This window comes from Serinus canaria, chromosome 3, assembly GCF_022539315.1.
Source record: "Serinus canaria isolate serCan28SL12 chromosome 3, serCan2020, whole genome shotgun sequence".
NCBI classification, from domain to species: domain Eukaryota; kingdom Metazoa; phylum Chordata; class Aves; order Passeriformes; family Fringillidae; genus Serinus; species Serinus canaria.
Genome location: NC_066316.1, coordinates 111,627,486 through 111,646,814, shown reverse-complemented (window position 1 = coordinate 111,646,814; position 19,329 = coordinate 111,627,486). Strand labels below are relative to the sequence as shown.

At 46.6% G+C, this 19,329-nt stretch overlaps 2 protein-coding genes across 2 annotated transcripts in view; both read right to left on the bottom strand.

The window, feature by feature from the left end:
* Positions 1-19,329, bottom strand: part of ELP3 (elongator acetyltransferase complex subunit 3) — an 86,795-nt gene that overhangs the window by 40,992 nt on the left and 26,474 nt on the right. The window contains exons 8-9 of the mRNA XM_050971906.1: positions 10,099-10,260; positions 2,967-3,093 (exon numbers count right to left, since the gene is read on the bottom strand). Of these exons, the coding sequence (XP_050827863.1) occupies positions 2,967-3,093; positions 10,099-10,260 (289 nt within the window). The remainder of the gene's footprint in view (positions 1-2,966; positions 3,094-10,098; positions 10,261-19,329) is intronic.
* LOC127059370 (uncharacterized) lies at positions 8,225-9,450 on the bottom strand. Its single transcript, XM_050972105.1, has 2 exons — positions 8,963-9,450; positions 8,225-8,855 (listed from the first exon to the last, which is right to left on the bottom strand). Exons 1-2 carry the CDS (start codon positions 9,430-9,432, stop codon positions 8,225-8,227), a joined length of 1,101 nt encoding a protein of 366 aa, XP_050828062.1. The 5' UTR covers positions 9,433-9,450.

The following is a 19,329-nucleotide window of genomic DNA, read 5'->3' as shown; positions in this document are numbered from 1 at the left end:
CCCAAAATGACAAAGAACTGGAGAGCTGGGGGTGCTCACCTGGAGAAGGGAAGGATCCAGGGAGAGCTGAGAGCCTGAAGGGGCTCCAGGAGAGCTGGAGAGGGACTGGGGACAGGGATGGAGGGACAGGACACAGGGAATGGATTCCACTGGGAAAGGGAGATTTGGGTGGGATCTTGGGAAGGAATTCCTGGCTGGGAGGGTGGGGAGAGGCTGGGATGGAATTCCCAGAGAAGCTGTGGCTGCTCCTGGATCCCTGGGAGTGTCCAAGGAAAGGTTGGAGCAGCCTGGGATGGTGGGATTGGAATGGGATGGGATTGAGGGTCCATGGATCCCATCCCAAACCATTCTGGGATCCAGCACACTCAGGATCCATCCCAAGGGATTTTTGTGGAATTTGGGATGGAGAAGGGAAGGGAGACCCTGCCTGGAGTCCCCAATTCCCAGTGAAGGCCCTGGATCCCAAAATCCCTTCTCAAACAGGAATTGGGATGGGGATGGATCCAAAGCCAGACTGGGAGAGCTGGGAATGAAGGGAATTCCCTGGGAAAGGGGAATGGGATTGGGGAAGGAATTCCTGGCTGGGCTGGAATTCCCAGAGAATCCCTGGGAGTGTCCAAGGAAAGGTTGGAGCAGCCTGGGATGGTGGCATTGGAATGGGATGGGATTGAGGGTCTGTGGATCCCATCCCAAACCATTCTGGGATTCTGGGATCCAGCACACTCAGGATCCACCCCAAGGGACTTTTATGGGATTTGGGATGGAGAAGGGAAGGGAGACCCTGCCTGGAGTCCCCAGTTCTCAGGGAATTCCCAAAATTCCTTCCTGGAGAGGAGTTGGGATGGGGCTGGATCCAAATCCAGGCTGGGAGAGCTGGGAATGAAGGGAATTCCCTGGGAAAGGGGAAATTGGATTGGGGAAGGAATTCCTGGCTGGGCTGGAATTCCCAGAGAATCCCTGAGAGTGTCCAAGGAAAGGCTGGGACAGTGAGAAGTGTCCCTGGGATGGGACTGAAGGTCCATGGATCCCATCCCAAAGCATTCCAGGATTCCATGATTTTAAGAAGTCACCTCCCCTGGGCTCCTCACTCATTCTGTGCAGCAGAAATGTTCCAATATTCACCAGCCTGGACTGACATTTCCCTGAAGAGGTTTTGGGTTTCTTGAGTTTTATCAACCCAAAACAAGGACATCCAATTTAAAGGCAGGAAACAGAGACTGAATCCTTGGGAATAAAGGAATTTCAGGAATTTATTTGGATATTTCTGGTCTGTTCAGCAGCGCTCTGGGAAACAAATCAGTCAGTTTGGTTTGGTGTTTTATTCTCTGGTATTACTTTAAAAAATGAATTCTAAATCATTTAAATGAGGATGAGAAAGGGGCAATGAGCTTTTTTCCTTCTGTTCCTTTTCTATCCTCAACTCTTCTCCCCCACCTTTATTTTAAATTCCTCCTCTCCCAATTCCAGCCTCATCTTTGTCTCCCAATTCCAAAATTTTTCACCTCCTGCCTCTCCAGTTTCTGGGAAAATTCTCATTAGTGCACAAATGGAAGCCAGGATGGCACCACCCTTCCCCTCACAGCCCAGAAATTCAACCTTCCCAACAGATTCCCAAATTTCCTGCAGTGAACCAGGAGCAATTCCAAGAGCAGAAATTCTTTAACCACCCATCACCAATAAGCAGCAAAGGATAATTATTATTAATTACAAAAAAATGGAATAATTCCTCCCTCCTCAGTTTTCCACCTGGGATTTTGGTCTCCACTTTGTTTGATCCTACCCAAGGTTGGCTTTTCCCATTTTTTTTGGTCATTATTCCCATTTTTCCACCACAAATTCCAACCCAATCCCACAGAGCTCCAGCTGCAATTCCAGGAGATGTCGAGGGAAGAAGGATTCAAGGTTTTGCTGGGTTCTGAATCACAAAGAATTCCAAGAAAATTCTGGGTCACGTCCACACTCCACTTCCCAGACCATGGCAAAAATAAAAAAAAAAATCATCCAGGAGCAGGATAATGAATTTAAATGATAAAAATAATTCCTGGAGCAGGAATTTGGAATTTTGTGCTCATCATTTCCAGCCTCTCACCTTGGCCAAAAATCAAGACATTTTATTTAGGAGAAACTTAAGGAATTCTGCACAAAATCCCTTTCAAAAAAGGTTCCTAGCCCAGGTTTCAGGATTCCCCTCCTGCCCTGTACAGCTGCATTTTCCATTTTTTTTCCCCCAGAAGTGCTTTTTTTGCTTTCTGCCTGTATTTTTAATCAATATATTTCATTAGACTGATATTTTTTAGTGCCAGACAGCACCCAGCCCAACCTTCCCCTGGGATTCCTCCAGCACGACTCCAATTTCTGCACTATTTAAAAAAAAATAATAAATAAAAATCCACCCAATTTTGACTCAGAGAAGAAAAAAAATACAAAACCTAAAAATCCACCAAAGTGCTGAAATCATTGCACTGCTCCCTGCTTGCTCTTTATTCCTCTCATTCCAATTTTCCCCAGGAATAATTTTATATTTCCTTTTTCATCACTGACAAAGAAATGGAACAGCGCCGAGCCAAAACGCTTTAGAACACACACACACTCTAATTTTGCAATTAATTGGCAATTAATGACCTTCCAGAGAGGATTTTTTTTTTTTTGAACTTGGAATTGTGTTTTGCTCTAAATCCAAGAGGGAAAACCACCTTGGAAGGAAGCAGGAGCCCCAGTGAATATGGGAGGAGCTGTTTCCCACAGGGACCCCAGTGACTCAGGCTTGCATGAGACAGGGATATAATTTTCTGCATGAAGTAGTTCAACAAATCTCATTTTTTTCACCTTTTTTTTTAAAAAAAAAAAAAAGGATTTTTAAATTGTTTGCCCTTTAGAAACAAATCTGGTAATCGAGCAGGGAGTTTTCCATGGGGAAAAAAGTGGGAATTGGTGGTTTTTTTTTAAAAAAAAAAAAGAATACTCACAAAAAACTGATCCATGTCCCTTTCCAGCCCCATGTTGGGCAAGTCTGGCATCATGTGGGCCACCACCTTGAATCCAGCATCCTTGGCCAGGTGGAAGGACTCACAGACAGCCTTCACTGTGTGACCCCTGGGGAGAGAGGGAAAAAGGGTCAGGAAAAGCAGGAAAAGCAGGAAAAGCCATTCTTGGGTCCAGCTGGGATTATCCCCCCTGGGGGATGAGTTTAGGCTGTGGCTGGAGGTAAAACTGAGCCTAAAAGGGTTTGTTGAGAATTGAAATTGGTGATTCTGTGGGAAAGGAGCTGCTCTGGGTTATCCAGGCTCAGGGAGAAATTTGGGAGAGCTGCTGGAATCCAGGCTGGAAATCCAGGTTGGAATCCAGGCTGGAAATCCAGGTTGGAAATCCAGGCTGGAAATCCAGGCTGGAAATCCAGGCTGGAAATCCAGGCTGGAAATCCAGGCTGGAAATCCAGGCTGGAAATCCAGGCTGGAAATCCAGGCTGGAAACCCAGGCTGGAAATCCAGGCTGGAAATCCAGGTTGGAAATCCAGGTTGGAAATCCAGGTTGGAAATCCAGGCTGGAAATCCAGGATGGAAATCCAGGATGGAATCCAGGCTGGAAATCCAGGATGGAAATCCAGGTTGGAAATCCAGGTTGGAAATCCAGGTTGGTGTCCCTCAGAAAAACCAGGAATGAAAACAGCAGGAGAGGAGAAGGGATGGGAGCAAGGAAAAGCAGCCAAGCTGAAAATCATCCCAAAATCCCTTCTGGAGAAATGTGAACCTCCCCAAATTTTGGGATTCCAGGAGGGTTCCATGTTCTGCCACTCTGACACCATCCCAAACCAAGGATCTGCAGGAGCCCAAAAAAGGCTGAATTTCCCCCAGTTCTGGAGAAAATCCCTTTTTCCTTGCACCTCCAGGTCTCCAACCATGAGATTCCCACCACAGGAGAAAAATCTTCCCATAAAATCCTGACTCTCCCCCACATTCCTGGACATTCCAGGGCTCTTCCATCCCCTCCCATTCCTGTTTCCCTCCCAACTCCTGAAATTCCAATTCCTCCTAATTCCTCCCTGCTGGAATTCCAAATCCAAATCCAAATCCAAAACCAGATCCAAATCCAATTCCATTTCCATTTCCAATTCCCATTTCCAATTTCCAATTCTATTTCCATTTCTAATTCCCATTTCCAATTCCAACTCCATTTCCAATTCCCAACTCCATTTCTATTTCCAATTCCATTTTCAGTTCTATTTCCAATTCCATTTCCAATTCCAATTCCAATTCCAATTCCAATTCCAATTCCATTTTCAATTATATTTCCAATTCCAATTCCATTTCCAACTCCAATTCCAATCCCAATTCCAATTCCAATTCTAAATCTATTTCCATTTCCAATTCAAAATCCCAATTCCATTTCCAACACCCAATTCCATTTCCATTTCCAATTCCAATTCCATTTCCAATTTCAACTCCAATTCCATTTCCAATTCCATTTCCAATTCAAAATCCCAATTCCATTTCCAACACCCAATTCCATTTCCATTTCCAATTTCCAATTCCAATTCCACTTCCAATTTCAACTCCAATTCCATTTCCATTTCCAATTCCAATTCCATTTCCAATTCCCAATTCCATTTCCAATCCCAATTCCCATTTCCAATCCCAATTCCAAATCCATTTCCAATTCCAACTCCAAATCCATTTCCAATTCCAACTCCAAATCCATTTCCAATTCCAATTCCATTTCCAATTCCCAGTTCCAATTCAAAATCCCAATTCCATTTCCAATCTCAATTCCCATTTCCAATCCCAATTCCATTTCCAACTCCAATTCCAATCCCAATTCCCATTTCCAATTCCCATTCCATTCCCAATTCCATTTCCAATTCCCATTTCCAATTCCAACTCCAAACCCATTTCCAATTCTCAATTCCATTTCCAATTCCCAGTTCCAATTCAAAATTCCATTTCAAATGCCAATTTCCATTTCCAATTCCAATCTATTTCCAATTCCCATTTCCAATTCCCATTCCCATTCCCAATTCCATTTCCAATTCCAATTCCTCCCAACTCCTGGAATTCCTCCACCCACACAAGCCCTGCAGGTGATTTTTTTTTTATTTCCCCCTCCTCCAAACCCCTCTGGACACAAACCCCAACTCCCCTTGGCCGCCCCTGGGTCCGTTTACCCTGAACTATTTTTTAATATTATTTTATTTTATTTTATTTTTTTTATTTTATTTATTTTATTTATTTTTTTATTTTATTTTTTAAGGACCTTTTTCTCCCTCTCTGCCAGAAGATTCCCCCCTCCCCATGCACTCAAGCCCAGCTTTATTTCTGATTTTTCCAGGATCATTTCAGTGTTTTTCCGAGACTCTTCAAGGACAGCATCACTCAAGACCTCGAGTAGCCTGAGGGGAGCAAACAGGAGCTTTGCTTCATAAATAAAAATTATTTTCTTATTAGAAGTGGAATTTGAGCTGCATCAATAACTTGATTATTTGATGCCTAGCTCTGCTCTTGAATATTTTTCTGCCTCACAGCCACTGCAAGCACTCAGCACCCTCACTAATGACTTGTGGAACATAATAGAAAGTCATTTCCAAACTGTTCCCCTAATTGGGTGGAATCTGACATTTTGCTACCAGGGAAATATTAAAAAGTTTCAAGCCCAAAAAAACAACATCACCCCCCCACACACACAAAGCAAAACGAGGTCGTTTTAACAGAAAAAAAACCCTGAATCACCTTTTTTTTTAAAGTGGATTTTAAGTCACTGCTCCAAAAATCAGGAGAAGTTGAGGAGCCTTTTAGGGATTCTAAAATTCAGAGCAAGGAGCTCTGGGAAAAGCCTTGGAAAATGGAATTTGAGGTGGAAAAGAAAATGGATGTTATGATTTAAAAATGGATTTTTTTTTTTAGGGAAAATGGATTTTAAGATTTTAAAAATGGATTTTTTAGGAAAAAAAAAAAAAAAGAGGTTTAAGAGCTGATGAGGAATTAATTGTTAAATTGCTAATTGTAATAATTCAGAGTAAGAGTGAGACCCTGGCAGGTGCAGAGGAGGAAACCACCTGCAAGGAGGAGTTTTAAATCCTTAATAAATGGATTTTCTCAGGGTTTGGGACCATCCAGATCCCAACTCCTTTGGGATTCCTGCTTGGAGTCTCTGAGCAGAAAATGCCCAAAGTTTTCAGCTTTGGTTTGGGCTGGACAGAAAAGTTCCCTCTGCCATTACCTGGGATTTCTGGAAAACAAGGGAAAAAAAGCTTTTTTTTCCTTTAAATCTCAGAATGAGCAGGTTTGAAACAAATAAATAATTTTTTGGGGGGTGAGGTGAAGAAAATATCTCACATTTTCCTACAGAGTTTTTTTTTTGGGCTAAAGTGACAAGAAATGAATTTTATTTCCTCCTGGAAATGTGGGTTTTGTTTCAATTCCTATGGATTCTGTCCCTCAATGCCCAAAAAGGCACCTGGGAGAGGGAAAAAGGTGGAAAACACCCCAAAAATCACATCCCAAAAAGGGGTGTGAATTGTGATTCCTGTGGGAACTGCAGGGTCTCCCTAAATTCTGCCTCCCAAAATTGAATTTATTGATGGTATTACCTGAAAAGAGATGCTCAGCACAGGGAAAAGGAATAAATAAAACAAAAAGAGGTGGACAAGGATGGAGAGAATAAAATAAAGAGTAAAACACAGGGAAAAATGAATAAATAAAATTTAAAAGAGGTGGAAAATGCAGGGAAAGAATGGAGACAATAAATAAGGAGTAAACATAGGGAAAAGTGAATAAATAAAATTTAAAAGAGGTGGAAAATGCAGGGAAAGAATGGAGACAATAAAATAAGGAGTAAAACACAGGGAAAAATGAATAAATAAAATTTAAAAGAGGTGGAAAATGAAGGGAAAGAATGGAGACATTGAAAAAAAAGTGAAACAGAGGGAAGAATGAATAAATTAAAAAAAAGAGCATAAAAGGGAAAGAAGAGATAGATTAAAAAAGAGTAAAGTAAAGAATAAGTTAAAAAAAGAGTGGACAATGCAGGGAAAGAATAAATGCATTAAAAAAAGTATGTGGAACAGGGGAAAATTAATAAATAAAAGCAAAAAGAGGTGGAAAATATAGAGGAAGAATGGAGAGAATAAAATAAAGAGTAAAACACAGGGAAAAATGAATAAATAAAAACAAAAAGAAGTGGACAAGAATGGAGAGAATAAAACAGAGTAAAACACAGGGAAAAATGAATAAATAAAATTAAAAAGAGGTGGAAAATGCAGGGAAAGAATGGAGACATTGAAAATAAAGTGAAACATTCTAAAAAAAAGAGCATAAAAGGGAAAGAAGAGACATTTAAAAATAAAAGAGTTGGACAATCCAGGGAAAAACCACATTGAAAAAACCAAATGTGCAACCCAAGAAAAGGATTTGAGTCGCAAGTGAAAGATCCCAATTCCATTTTTGTCCTGCTGGGGAATGCCAAATCCACAGAATTCCATTTCTGCCCACCAAGGAGGCTGGGGAGGGGCTGGGGTGAATTTCTTCTGGCAAGGAAATGAAGGAAAAGGAGCTGGAGGGTTCCAGAAGGATCCAGGGAATGCTCAGAGCCCCTTCCTGAGCCTGAGGGGCTCCAGGAGAGCGGGAAACTGGGAGAGGATGGAAGGACAGGAGGCAGGGAATGGTTCCACTGGGAATGGGGAGATTGGGGTGGGATTTGGGAAAGAATTCCAGGCTGGGATGGAATTCCCAGAGATCCTTGGAGCCCTGGGAGTGGATTTGGATCACCCTGGGATGGTGGGAAGTGTTGAAGGGATTGAAGGTCCATGGATCCCATCCCAAACCATCCTGGGATTCTGGGATCCAGGATCCATCCCCAGGGATTTTTATGGAATTTGGGATGGGAAAGGGAAGGGAGACCCTGCCTGGAGTCCCCCAATTCCCAGGGAATTCCCAAAATTCCTTCCCAGAGAGGAGCTGGGATGGGGATGGATCCAAAGCCAGGCTGGGAGAGCTGGGAATGTCCAACTGGAGAAGGGAAGGATCCAGGGAATCCTCGGAGCCTTTTCCAGAGGGAAAGGAGAGCTGGAGAGGGACTTGGGATGAGAGATGGAGGGGCAGGACACAGGGAATGGTTCCACTGGGAATGGGGAGATTGGGAAGGAATTCCTGGCTGGGCTGGAATTCCCAGAGAATTCCTGGCTCCCTGGCAGTGCCCAAGGAAAGGTTGGAGCACCCTGGGATAGCAGGAGGTGTCAGGGTTGGAATGGGATGGGATTGAAGGTCCCTTCCCACCCAGTCCAGGCTGGAATTCCAGCATTCCATGGCATGGGAAGGCAGCAGAGAAGATGGAAGCCCAGGCTGCAGGAATTGCTCTTGCAGCAAGTTGGATCCTGCACTTGGGGACAGGGGGAAAATTCCGTCTCCATGGAAGGGGCTGGGACAGGAGGAGCTTGAGGCTCCCTGAAGGAGGGGAGGGAGGAATTCCCACCCCAAATCCTTCCCTTCCTGACCTTTTCCCAGCACAGGGATGAAGCAAGGAGGGAGAAGTGGGATTTGCACAGGGAAAAACTCCTCTCCAAAATCTGGGAGAAATCCCAAGGTAGCTGGGAAAGGGGAGATGGGTGGGAATTCCTGGCAGGGCTGGAATTCCCAGAGAATCCCTGGGAGTGTCCAAGGAAAAGTCTGGACAGGACTTGGAACAGTCTGTGAGGATGGAAGGGGCTGGGATTGGGGTCCATCCCAGCCAGGCCAGCTGGGATTCCCTGGGATGGCGTCCCTGACCTGATGGGACTCCCTGGGATGGTGTCCCTGCCCTGGGATGGTGTTCCTGACCTGGAATGGTGTCCCAGGCCAGCTGGGATTCCCTGGGATGGAGTCCCTGCCCTGTTGGTGTCCCCAGCCAGCTAGAATGCTGTCCCTGACCTGGAATGCTCTCCCTGACCTGTTGGTGTTCCTGGCCAGCTGGGATTCCCTGGGATGGAGTCCCTGACCTATTGGTGTCCCTGACCTGCTGGAATGGTGTCCCTGACTTGTTGGTGTCCCCAGAATGGTGTCCCTGATCTGTTGGTGTCCCTGCCCTGCTGATGTCCCTGCCCCGTTGGTGTCCCTGCCCCGTTGGCGTCCCCGGGATGTTGTCCCTGCCCTGTTGGTGTCCCTGCCCCGTTGGTGTCCCTGGAATGGTGTCCCTGCCCTGTTGGTGTCCCTGGGATGTTGTCCCTGCCCCGCTGGTGTCCCTGTCCCGTTGGTGTCCCTGGGATGTTGTCCCTGCCCCGTTGGTGTCCCTGCCCTGGGATGTTGTCCCCGCCCTGTTGGTGTCCCTGCCCCGTTGGTGTCCCTGGGATGTTGTCCCTGCCCTGTTGGTGTCCCTGGGATGTTGTCCCTGCCCTGGGATGTTGTCCCTGCCCCGTTGGTGTCCCTGCCCCGTTGGTGTCCCTGCCCCAGGATGTTGTCCCTGCCCCATTGGTGTCCCTGGGATGTTGTCCCTGCCCTGTTGGTGTCCCTGGGATGTTGTCCCTGCCCCAGGATGTTGTCCCTGCCCCATTGGTGTCCCTGGGATGCTGTCCCTGCCCTGTTGGTGTCCCTGGGATGTTGTCCCTGCCCTGTTGGTGTCCCTGCCCCGTTGGTGTCCCTGGGATGTTGTCCCTGCCCTGTTGGTGTCCCTGCCCCGTTGGTGTCCCTGGGATGTTGTCCCTGCCCCGTTGGTGTCCCTGCCCTGTTGGTGTCCCTGCCCCGGGATGTTGTCCCTGCCCTGTTGGTGTCCCTGGGATGTTGTCCCTGTCCCGTTGGTGTCCCTGCCCCGGGATGTTGTCCCTGCCCCGTTGGTGTCCCTGGGATGTTGTCCCTGCCCTGTTGGTGTCCCTGGGATGTTGTCCCTGCCCCGTTGGTGTCCCTGCCCCGGGATGTTGTCCCTGCCCTGTTGGTGTCCCTGGGATGTTGTCCCTGCCCTGTTGATGTCCCTGCCCCGGGATGTTGTCCCTGCCCTGTTGGTGTCCCTGGGATGTTGTCCCTGCCCTGTTGGTGTCCCTGGGATGTTGTCCCTGCCCCGTTGGTGTCCCTGCCCCGTTGGTGTCCCTGGGATGTTGTCCCTGCCCCGTTGGTGTCCCTGCCCCGGGATGTTGTCCCAGACCTGTTGGTGTCCCTGGCCACGTCCTCGTAGACGCTCTGCACGCCGATCTCCAGGCGGGTGCAGCCGTAGGCCAGCATGGAGCTCAGGTGGGGCCGCAGGCAATAGTCCGGCCGCGTCTCGATGGTGATCCCCACGCACTTGGTCAGGCTCCTCTCCGAGTACCTGCAGGGAAAATCCCATTTCTGCTCAAAACCCACCAGTTCTGGGTTTAAGGGAACTGGGGAGGAGTTTCTGGTGTGTTCCAGGTCAGGGATTTTAATGATTAAAGGTTAAAATTCAACATTTATTCCTCTCTGAGTACCTGCCCAGAAAAATCCCATCCTTGGGTAAAATCCACCAATTTTGGATTTCAAGTGAACTCAGGAAGAGTTTCTGGTGTCTTCCAGATGAGGAATTTTAAGGATTAAAGGTTAAAATTTACATTTCCTCCTCTCCTGCATTGAAAAATCCCATCCCTGGGTAAAATCCACCAGTTCTGGGTTTCAAGTGAACTTGGGGAAAGTTTCTGGCATCCTTTGAAGGATTAAAAGTTAAAATTTATCCTTTATCCTCTCCTGCAAGTAAAAATCCCATCCTTGGGTAAAATCCACCAATTTTGGGTTCTAAGGGAACTGGGGAAGAGTTTCTGGAGTCTTCCAGGTGAGGAATTTTAAGGATTAAAGGTTAAATTTAACCTTCACTCCTCTCCTGCATTGAAAAATCGCATCCCTGGGTAAAATCCACCAATTTTGGGTTTTTAATGAACTGGGGAAGAGTTTCTGGTGTGTTCCAGATCAGGCTTTTTAAGATTAAAGGTTAAAATTTAACATTTATTCCTCTCTGAGTACCTGCCCAGAAAAATCCCAGCCCTGGGTAAAATCCACCAGGTTTTAAGGGAATTCAGGAAGAGTTTCTGGCATCTTCCAGGTGAGGGTTTTTAAGGATGAAAGGTTCAATTTCCTGTGGTGTTTTGGTGATCTGTGGATGAAACGATGCACAGAAATTCCCATTCATCCAATCTGGGTTGTGTTAATTAATTAGGGTTGTAATTAATCCAGTCTGGGGGTTGGTTTGGGTCACAGAGATCTGTGGCAGCCTGGAGGGAATTCCCAAGGAAATCCATGAAAAATCCCCCAAATCCCTTTGGGAGTGAGCAGTTCCCAACCTCACTGAAGGAATCTGACAAAATCCAAATTATTTCTGGATTTTTTATTCTCTTTTTGTGCCCTTTATCACTGGAGGTTTAAGGAAGAATTAATTCCTGCAGCTGGTCAAACACCCCACTCCTGATGAGAAATGGAAGTCACTGATCTGTGAGAGAGGAAAAAAGGGGGAAAAAAAGAATCTAAAATGAAATTCACAAAAGGAAATCATCAATTCCTTTCCTTTCCACGAGGGAATCAACTCCCTGCAGCTTTTTCCCTGAACTTGGAGGTGATTTTGTAACAAAGCTCTCACAGCAGCACAAAACACAATTTCACCCCCTCCAAAAAAAAAACCCACGATCAAAATCCTTCAAATTTAAAAAAAATATCCCCAAGTGGGTTCAGACTCATTAAAAAATTATAAACTCCCTTCAAAGTGTTCAAATTTATCAAAATACTGAGATATTTGGGGGACAGGCTGTCAAAAGAAGAATTAAAAAAAAAAAAATCGAATCAAAAAAACTCTGGGAAACATTTCCAAGTTTGTGGCTCACTAATCTGACAGGCCAAGAGCAGCAATTGTTTATCACAATGTCAGGGAAAACATTGCCAAAGTGTGATTCATTAACAGCAGACTCCCAAACACCCACTTGGCAAGACGTGATTTGCAAAAATTAAAAGTGAAAGAGTGAAAAAAAACCCCCAAAAAACTCTTCAGAGAACTCAGGACAAAGGGTACCTGCTGCTATTAACACCAAAAATCAGGGTGGAAATACAGAAAGGAGATAAAAATAATTAAAGCACTGTTATTTCCAGAAGAAAGAAAGAGAAATTTGATTTTTTTTTGGTGGTTTTTTTTCCTCTGCTCTTGAATTCAAAAGGTTCAAAAGTCTATTTCATTCCAAAGCTGACACCAAAGGCAGGGATTTTATTGGTTTAGAAGCCAAACAGGAGAAAAATCAGAAGTGGACAGGAATGAAAAGCTTTAGTGGATTTACATAACCTGCCATTTTCTGGAGGGAATTATCACAGAGTGCCCAGAAAAGCTGAGCTGGGTTTTATTACCCAGCACAAAGCTGCATTATACAACTAAATTATATTTGATATTTTATTAAAAAGGAAAAAAAAAAATTGATCTGATGCTGTTTTGTATTCAATTTTCACATTTTCCAGTCAGGAGTGAGCTGGGAAGGGCAGGAAAGGCTGGACCAGGGCAGCTCCAAAATCTGGGTTTAAATCAAGGATTGAAGGGGTTTTTTAACCAAATTGTGAGGATCTCTCAGCTGAAAGCGTGGTCAGATCCCAGACAGGGATTTGCCAGTCAGCAGGGGGAAAAAAAAATAGGAAAAATGGAATAACAATCCCAAAAATTGAATCCCAAAAATTCCAGCCTGGTTTGGGTTGAAGGGACCTTAAAGATCATTTCAGGCACCTTCCACAATCCCAGGTGGCTCCAAGCTGGACTTGGACACTTCCAGGGATGGGGCAGCCACAAATTCCCTGAGAATTCAACTCCAGAGCCTCCCCACCCTCACAGGGAGGAATTTTTTTCCCTGTTATTCTGAGGATTTTTGGGTGGGGATTGGGAGGTTTTTTTGGGATCACTGGGATACTCCAGGAATTCCTTCCCAATTCCTTTTTCCAGGGAATTCCCTCCATTCCCAGCCTGGCATTGGATCCATTCCTATCCCAGCTCTTCTCCATGAAGGAATTTTGGGAATTCCCTGGGAATTGGGGACTCCAGGCAGGGTCTCCCTTCCCTTCTCCATCCCAAATCCCATAAAAATCCCTTTGGGATGGATCCTGGATCCCAGAATCCCAGAATGGTTTGGGATGGGATCCACGGACCTTCAACCCCATCCCCATCCCAAATCCACTCCAGGAAGGAATTTTGGGAATTCCCTGGGAATTGGGGACTCCTCTTTTCCATCCCCAAATCCCATAATAATCCTTTGGATGGATCCTGGATCCCAGAATCCCGGAATGGTTTGGGATGGGATCCAGGGACCTTCAACCCCATCCCATCCCCACCCCACAATTCCGGGATTTTCCACCCTTTCCTTGGACACTCCCAGGGATTCTCTGGGAATTCCAGCCCAAACCCCTCCCAGATTTAAAGGATTTTTTGGGAACTTTCTGGGATTTTTTTTCGGGATTTGACATTTTCTGTGGGATTTGGGGATATTTTTGGGATGGGGATTTTGGGATACCCCAGGAATTCCTTCCCCAATCCCATTTCCCCTTTCCCAGGGAATTCCCTCCATTCCCAGCCTGGCATTGGATCCATCCCCATCCCAGCTCCTCTCTGGGAAGGAATTTTGGGAATTCCCTGGGAATTGGGGACTCCAGGCAGGGTCTCCCTTCCCTTCTCCATCCCAAATCCCATAAAAATCCCTTTGGGATGGATCCTGGATCCCAGAATCCCGGAATGGTTTGGGATGGGATCCACGGACCTTCAACCCCATCCCCATCCCAAATCCACTCCAGGAAGGAATTTTGGGAATTCCCTGGGAATTGGGGACTCCACTTCTCTTTTCCATCCCCAAATCCCATAAAAATCCTTTGGGATGGATGCTGGATCCCAGAATCCCAGAATGGTTTGGGATGGGATCCATGGACCTTCAACCCCATCCCCATCCCAGGCTGCTCCAACCTTTCCTTGGACACTCCCAGGGATTCTCTGGGAATTCCATCCCAATCAGGAATTCCTCCCCAAATCTCCCCTTTCCCAGTGGGAATCCATTCCCCCCTTGTCCCTCTCCATCTCTCTGCCAACAAAATTCCCTCCAGGACTCTCCGAAATTTTCCTTTGTGCTTCCATTGAGGAATCAGGGAATCAGACCCAAGGACTTTTATCTCCTGTCCATTTATTATTCCCAAAATCCCAGCTTGGAAGGGCCCTCAAAGCTCATCCTTTTCTGATGCCATTTCCCTGCTCCCAAATTGGAATTCTTGCATCATTCCCACCCCTCTCCTCAGCTTTTTGTGGCCCTTCTGCTACCAAAAAAAGCCGCCCAGCCCCGCAGCCGCATCCAGCTGGGACACGATTTGCCTTTTCCCATCCAATTTCCCACTATTTATGCAGTCAGGGGTAATTTGGCTGCTGAATCACACAGAAAGCTCATGATTCTGTGACTTCAACCCAAAATATTTTATTTTTTTTTATTTTCCAGAGATTTCTGGTGTTGCTCAGAATAGAATTCAGAATAGAATTCTGTCCCGTTCCTAGAAAAACTGCTGGATGTTTTTTCCATCCTGTTGTGGTTTACCACAGGCTGTGGATTTATAGGGATAAATCCCAGCTCTGGGATGGATGGATGGATGCTGCCAGCCCTGAGAAATGAGGATTTGAACAGGATTTTAAACACCAGCCCAGGGGCAGCAACAGCAGAATCCCATTAGAAACCACCGGGGTCAGTGACAATCATTTCCTGCTTTGGAAATCCGTGGAATGGGTGAAACCTTGGGCTGGTTTTGGTGGCTGGGTCAGAGTCCTGTAGGATTTTTGGGATATTCCATATTTCTGCCCAGCCCTGTGAGCCCAGGAAGAGGATCCAGGATTTCTCATGAGCACTGCCATCATGAATCCAGCAGGATTTAGGGTGGCAGTGGACACGATGGATTTCCAGCAGAGCTGCAGCCACAGATCCTGCAGGGATCCCCTGGTGATGGGAAGAGGGAATTGCCTCTTTCCAAGCAGGAAAATCTGGGAAGTGAACAGGGAGAGCTCTGAAGGGAGGGACTTCAGGACAGCCAGACACCAAAGGTGAAGACCTGATGAAGAATTATTGATTGAATTTTACTAATTGGACTCGATGGAGCTGAGCTGAGAGCCCACCCATGACCATGGAATTCCACAATTCTGGAATGTTCTGGGTGGGATTCATGGACCTGCAATCCCATCCATTCCAACCCAAGCACCTCCCATATTCCCAGGGTGCTCCAACCTTTCCTTGGACACTCCCAGGGATCCAGGGATTCTCTGGGAATTCCCACCCATCTGCCCTTTCCCAGCTACCTTGGGATTTCTCCCAGATTTTGGAGAGGAGTTTTTCCCTGTGCAAATCCCACTTCTCCCTCCTTGCTTCATCCCTGTGCTGGGAAAAGGTCAGGAAGGGAAGGATTTGGGGTGGGAATTCCTCCCTCCCCTCCTTCAGCTCCTCCAGTCCCAGCCCCTTCCATGGAGACGGAATTTTCCCCCTGTCCCCAAGTGCAGGATCCAACTTGCTGCAAGAGCAATTCCTGCAGCCTGGGCTTCCATCTTCTCTGCTGCCTTCCCATGCCATGGAATGCTGGAATTCCAGCCTGGACTGGGTGGGAAGGGACCTTCAATCCCATCCCATTCCAACCCTGACACCTCCTGCCATCCCAGGGTGCTCCAACCTTTCCTTGGGCACTCCCACGGATCCAGGAATTCTCTGGGAATTCCAGCCCAGCCAGGAATTCCTTCCCAATCTCCCCATTCCCAGTGGAACCATTCCCTGTGTCCTTCCCCTCCATCTCTCATCCCAAGTCCCTCTCCAGCTCTCCTTTCCCTCTGGAAAAGGCTCCAAGGATTCCCTGGATCCTTCCCTTCTCCAGTTGGACATTCCCAGCTCTCCCAGCCTGGCTTTGGATCCATCCCCATCCCAGCTCCTCTCTGGGAAGGAATTTTGGGAATTCCCTGGGAATTGGGGGACTCCAGGCAGGGTCTCCCTTCCCTTTTCCATCCCAAATTCCATAAAAATCCCTGGGGATGGATCCTGAGTGTGCTGGATCCCAGAATCCCGGAATGGTTTGGGATGGGATCCATGGACCTTCAATCCCTTCCACACTTCCCACAATCCCAGGGTGATCCAGATCCACCCTGGGACACTCCCAGGGATCCAGGAATTCTCTGGGAATTCCAGCCCAGCCAGGAATTCTTTCTCAAATCCCACTCCAATCTCCCCTTTCCCAGTGGGAAGCCATTCCCTGGCTCCTGGCCCTCCAATTTCCCAAATTCCAGCTCTCCTGGATCCCCTTTAGGCTCAGGAAGGATTCCCTGGATCCTTTTTGACATGAACATTCCCAGCTCTCCCAGCCAGGCTCCACAGGAGATGAATTTTACCTCAACAAACCCTTGGAATATTCCTCCTCCCTGCCTGGAATGATTTGGTGTTTGCACTGCTGAGGATCCCCCGCATCAGCCCAGCAATAATCAGCAACCCAGACAAGAGAACAGCACGAGATGAGAGAGGGGCAATTTTAATAATAGGCTGACCACAGAGGTTCATTATGCAAACGAGGCAGCTGCCAAGTCATGCAAATTAAGATCCACAGAAGCCTTAAAAAGATTTGTGCAGCCAGATTTTGTGAAGTCAGTGATTACAGCACTGTCTGAAACAGAGGGAAATAAAGGTGAGATAATTAATTTTAATCACTGGCAAATCTGGAGTGAATTTGCACAGAACGCTGCTGCATTGAACAGACCTTTAAATCAGAACCTGCCTCTTCAATAAACTCATTTTTTTTTATATCTACAAGGCAGCAACTCCTCCACCAGACCCGGGGTCTGGAACACTTTCCCCTCCGAGAGAAAACAGCGCAGCTCTGGCAGGAACAGCTCTGTTAACAAAGCCTCTGCAATAAACTCTGCTCTCCACACAAAAGCCTCATCAGCTGAGAGCCCTGAAGATCAAAGAGTCAATTATTCACAGCTTCCCAAATCCCAAATCCCAAATCCCAAATCCTGGGCTGGGATGGGCATGGCCGGGAGCGCAGAGAGCTCCGGCTCCGGCAGCAGCGCAGGTGGGCTCAGGCTGAGAATGTCACAGCTTTAACCTTCCTCTCTGGGTGACTGATCTTGGAGAGACAGAGAGCAGAAAAATGCACCGAAAAAAAAGATCAGGAAGAGGTGCAAGAAGCAGCAGAAGCTGCAAGAAGAAGAGGATCAAAGGCAGGAGCGAAGCGATCTCCAGAAAATGTTTAGGAAAGAAGGATCTCAATTGAATCATCCACCCTAAAAAACTGGAAAGAGGATCTAAACCAACTCAGCCACCCTAAAAATTTGGAAAGAAGGATCTCAGTTAAATCATACACCCCATAAAATTGGAAAGAAGGATCTAAACCAACTCAGCCAGCACAAGAAATTGGAAAGAATTATCTAAACCAACTCAGTCACCCCATAAAATTGGAAAGAAGGATCTGAACCAAATCAGCCACCCTAAAAAATTGCCTGCAGGACATTCCAGCACTACTCCAGCCCTGGAAGTGCCCAAGGCCAGGTTGGGCTTCCCCCTGGTCCTGTGGAAGGTGTCCCTGGCCATGGCAGGGGGTGGAACAGGGTGGGCTTCAAGGTCCCTTCCTGCCCAAACCATTCCAGGATTTTGTGATTCCTGAAGGCAAAGATGGAATAAATGATGGGGGTGTTCCCATTGCTGCTGTTGGTAATGGACTGGATCCCAATTCCCACAAAATGTGATGCTCCAAACCCAAATCCAGCACGGTGAGTGGTCACAGCTGGGCAGGGGAAGCTGCTCAGCCTCCCTTGGGCCATCCCCAAAAATAAAACCAGACAAAACCAAACCAGCAAACATTTGCAAACTGATTTATTTCAGTTTGAAAAGACCTCCAGGATCATGGAGTCCCACCATGCCCCAGTATTGCCAAGGCCACCACTGATCCATGTCCCCAAGTGCCACATCCACAGGGATTTTCAATCCCTCCAGGGATGGGCAGCCCTTTCCAGGCAGGAATTGTTCCCAATATCCAACCTGAACCTGCCCTGGCAGAGCTTGAGGCTGTTCCCACTCCTCCTGTCCCTGTTCCCTGGGAGAAATCCTGATCCCACCTGGCTGTCCCCTCCCTCTCTGTCAGGGAATTCCAGAGAGGAAAATTCCCTCTGGAGCCTCCTTTTGTCCAGGCTGAGCCCCTTTCCCAGCTCCCTCAGCTGCTCCTGGGGCTCCAAACCCCTCCCTGGACAGGCCACAGCCCCTCCATGTCCTTCCTGGAGCACAGAAATGTCCTTGGAAAAGACCCTGAGAGTCTGGGAAAGATTGGAATGTTTGGAGGGGAGGGTGACAAAAATCAAGAATTTTCATCAGTGACCAAAGGAGTCCTGGGCCAGGAAAGTTCCTGATCCTAACCTGGGGAAGAGCAAAGTCTGGGACCATCCAGCACCTCAATCAGATTTAACATGTCCTAAATAAACCCTTGTCAGTGTCCTTGAGCAGCAGCAGCAGCAGCAGAGGCCTGGGTGTGACAGTGACACTGCTCAGTGACATCCAGAAATGCAGAATTAAGCCCCAAAATGACCCCATGGGTTTCTGAAGGGAAAAACTGTCACTGTAACCCACGAGGATCTCATCTAACACATCCTCATTACTTCAATTCCCTCCTTGATCTTGATCTTTACCAACTCTGCTTTCTCACAGGGCAGCCTGTGAGACACAGCCAGCAAGAATTCACCCAGCAGCCACAATTCCCTGGGAATAAACCCAGAATCAGGGAATATTCTGACAAAGCAGGTGGCATCTTACTCAGCTGACATGTTGCAAAAGCTGCAGCTTTGATGATTGCCCAGAGCAGGCATTTCTGAAAGCTCAAATGCCAATAATTTGACTTTCTGCTGCTCGCTTTTTTATTACAACATTTTTATTACAACATTTCAGTGCTTTCTTTATCACCAGCACCAAGACTACGACAGAGCAGTTTGGTTTCTTAGCAGCCAAGGTTCAAGCTTTCAAATCCTGAAAAAAAAAGCTACTAAAAATAAAGCCATTTATTGACTAAAACACCATTTTCCACTTTTGATAAGGTAACAGTATCTATGCCTGCTAAAAGATAAGGGAGAACAACTTTTTTTTTTCCTCCATGAGATGCCACCAACAGATAATTCTGCTCCCTCCTGCTGTGTCACTTGGTTTAAAATCCACTATGGAATTCTCTCTGAGGTAAAACAACTCTACAACACACCAGTTTTCTACTCTTTCTCAATGTTTTTACCACATTTTACCTCCAAGGAATGGTTCTACTACCAAAAAAAAAAACAACTCAGAAATAAAGACAAAACATGAGTGGATGTGGCTCAGTTCAGAGACACTTCAGCCCTAATCCATTCTGAGGTGAAAACCCTACAATACAGCAG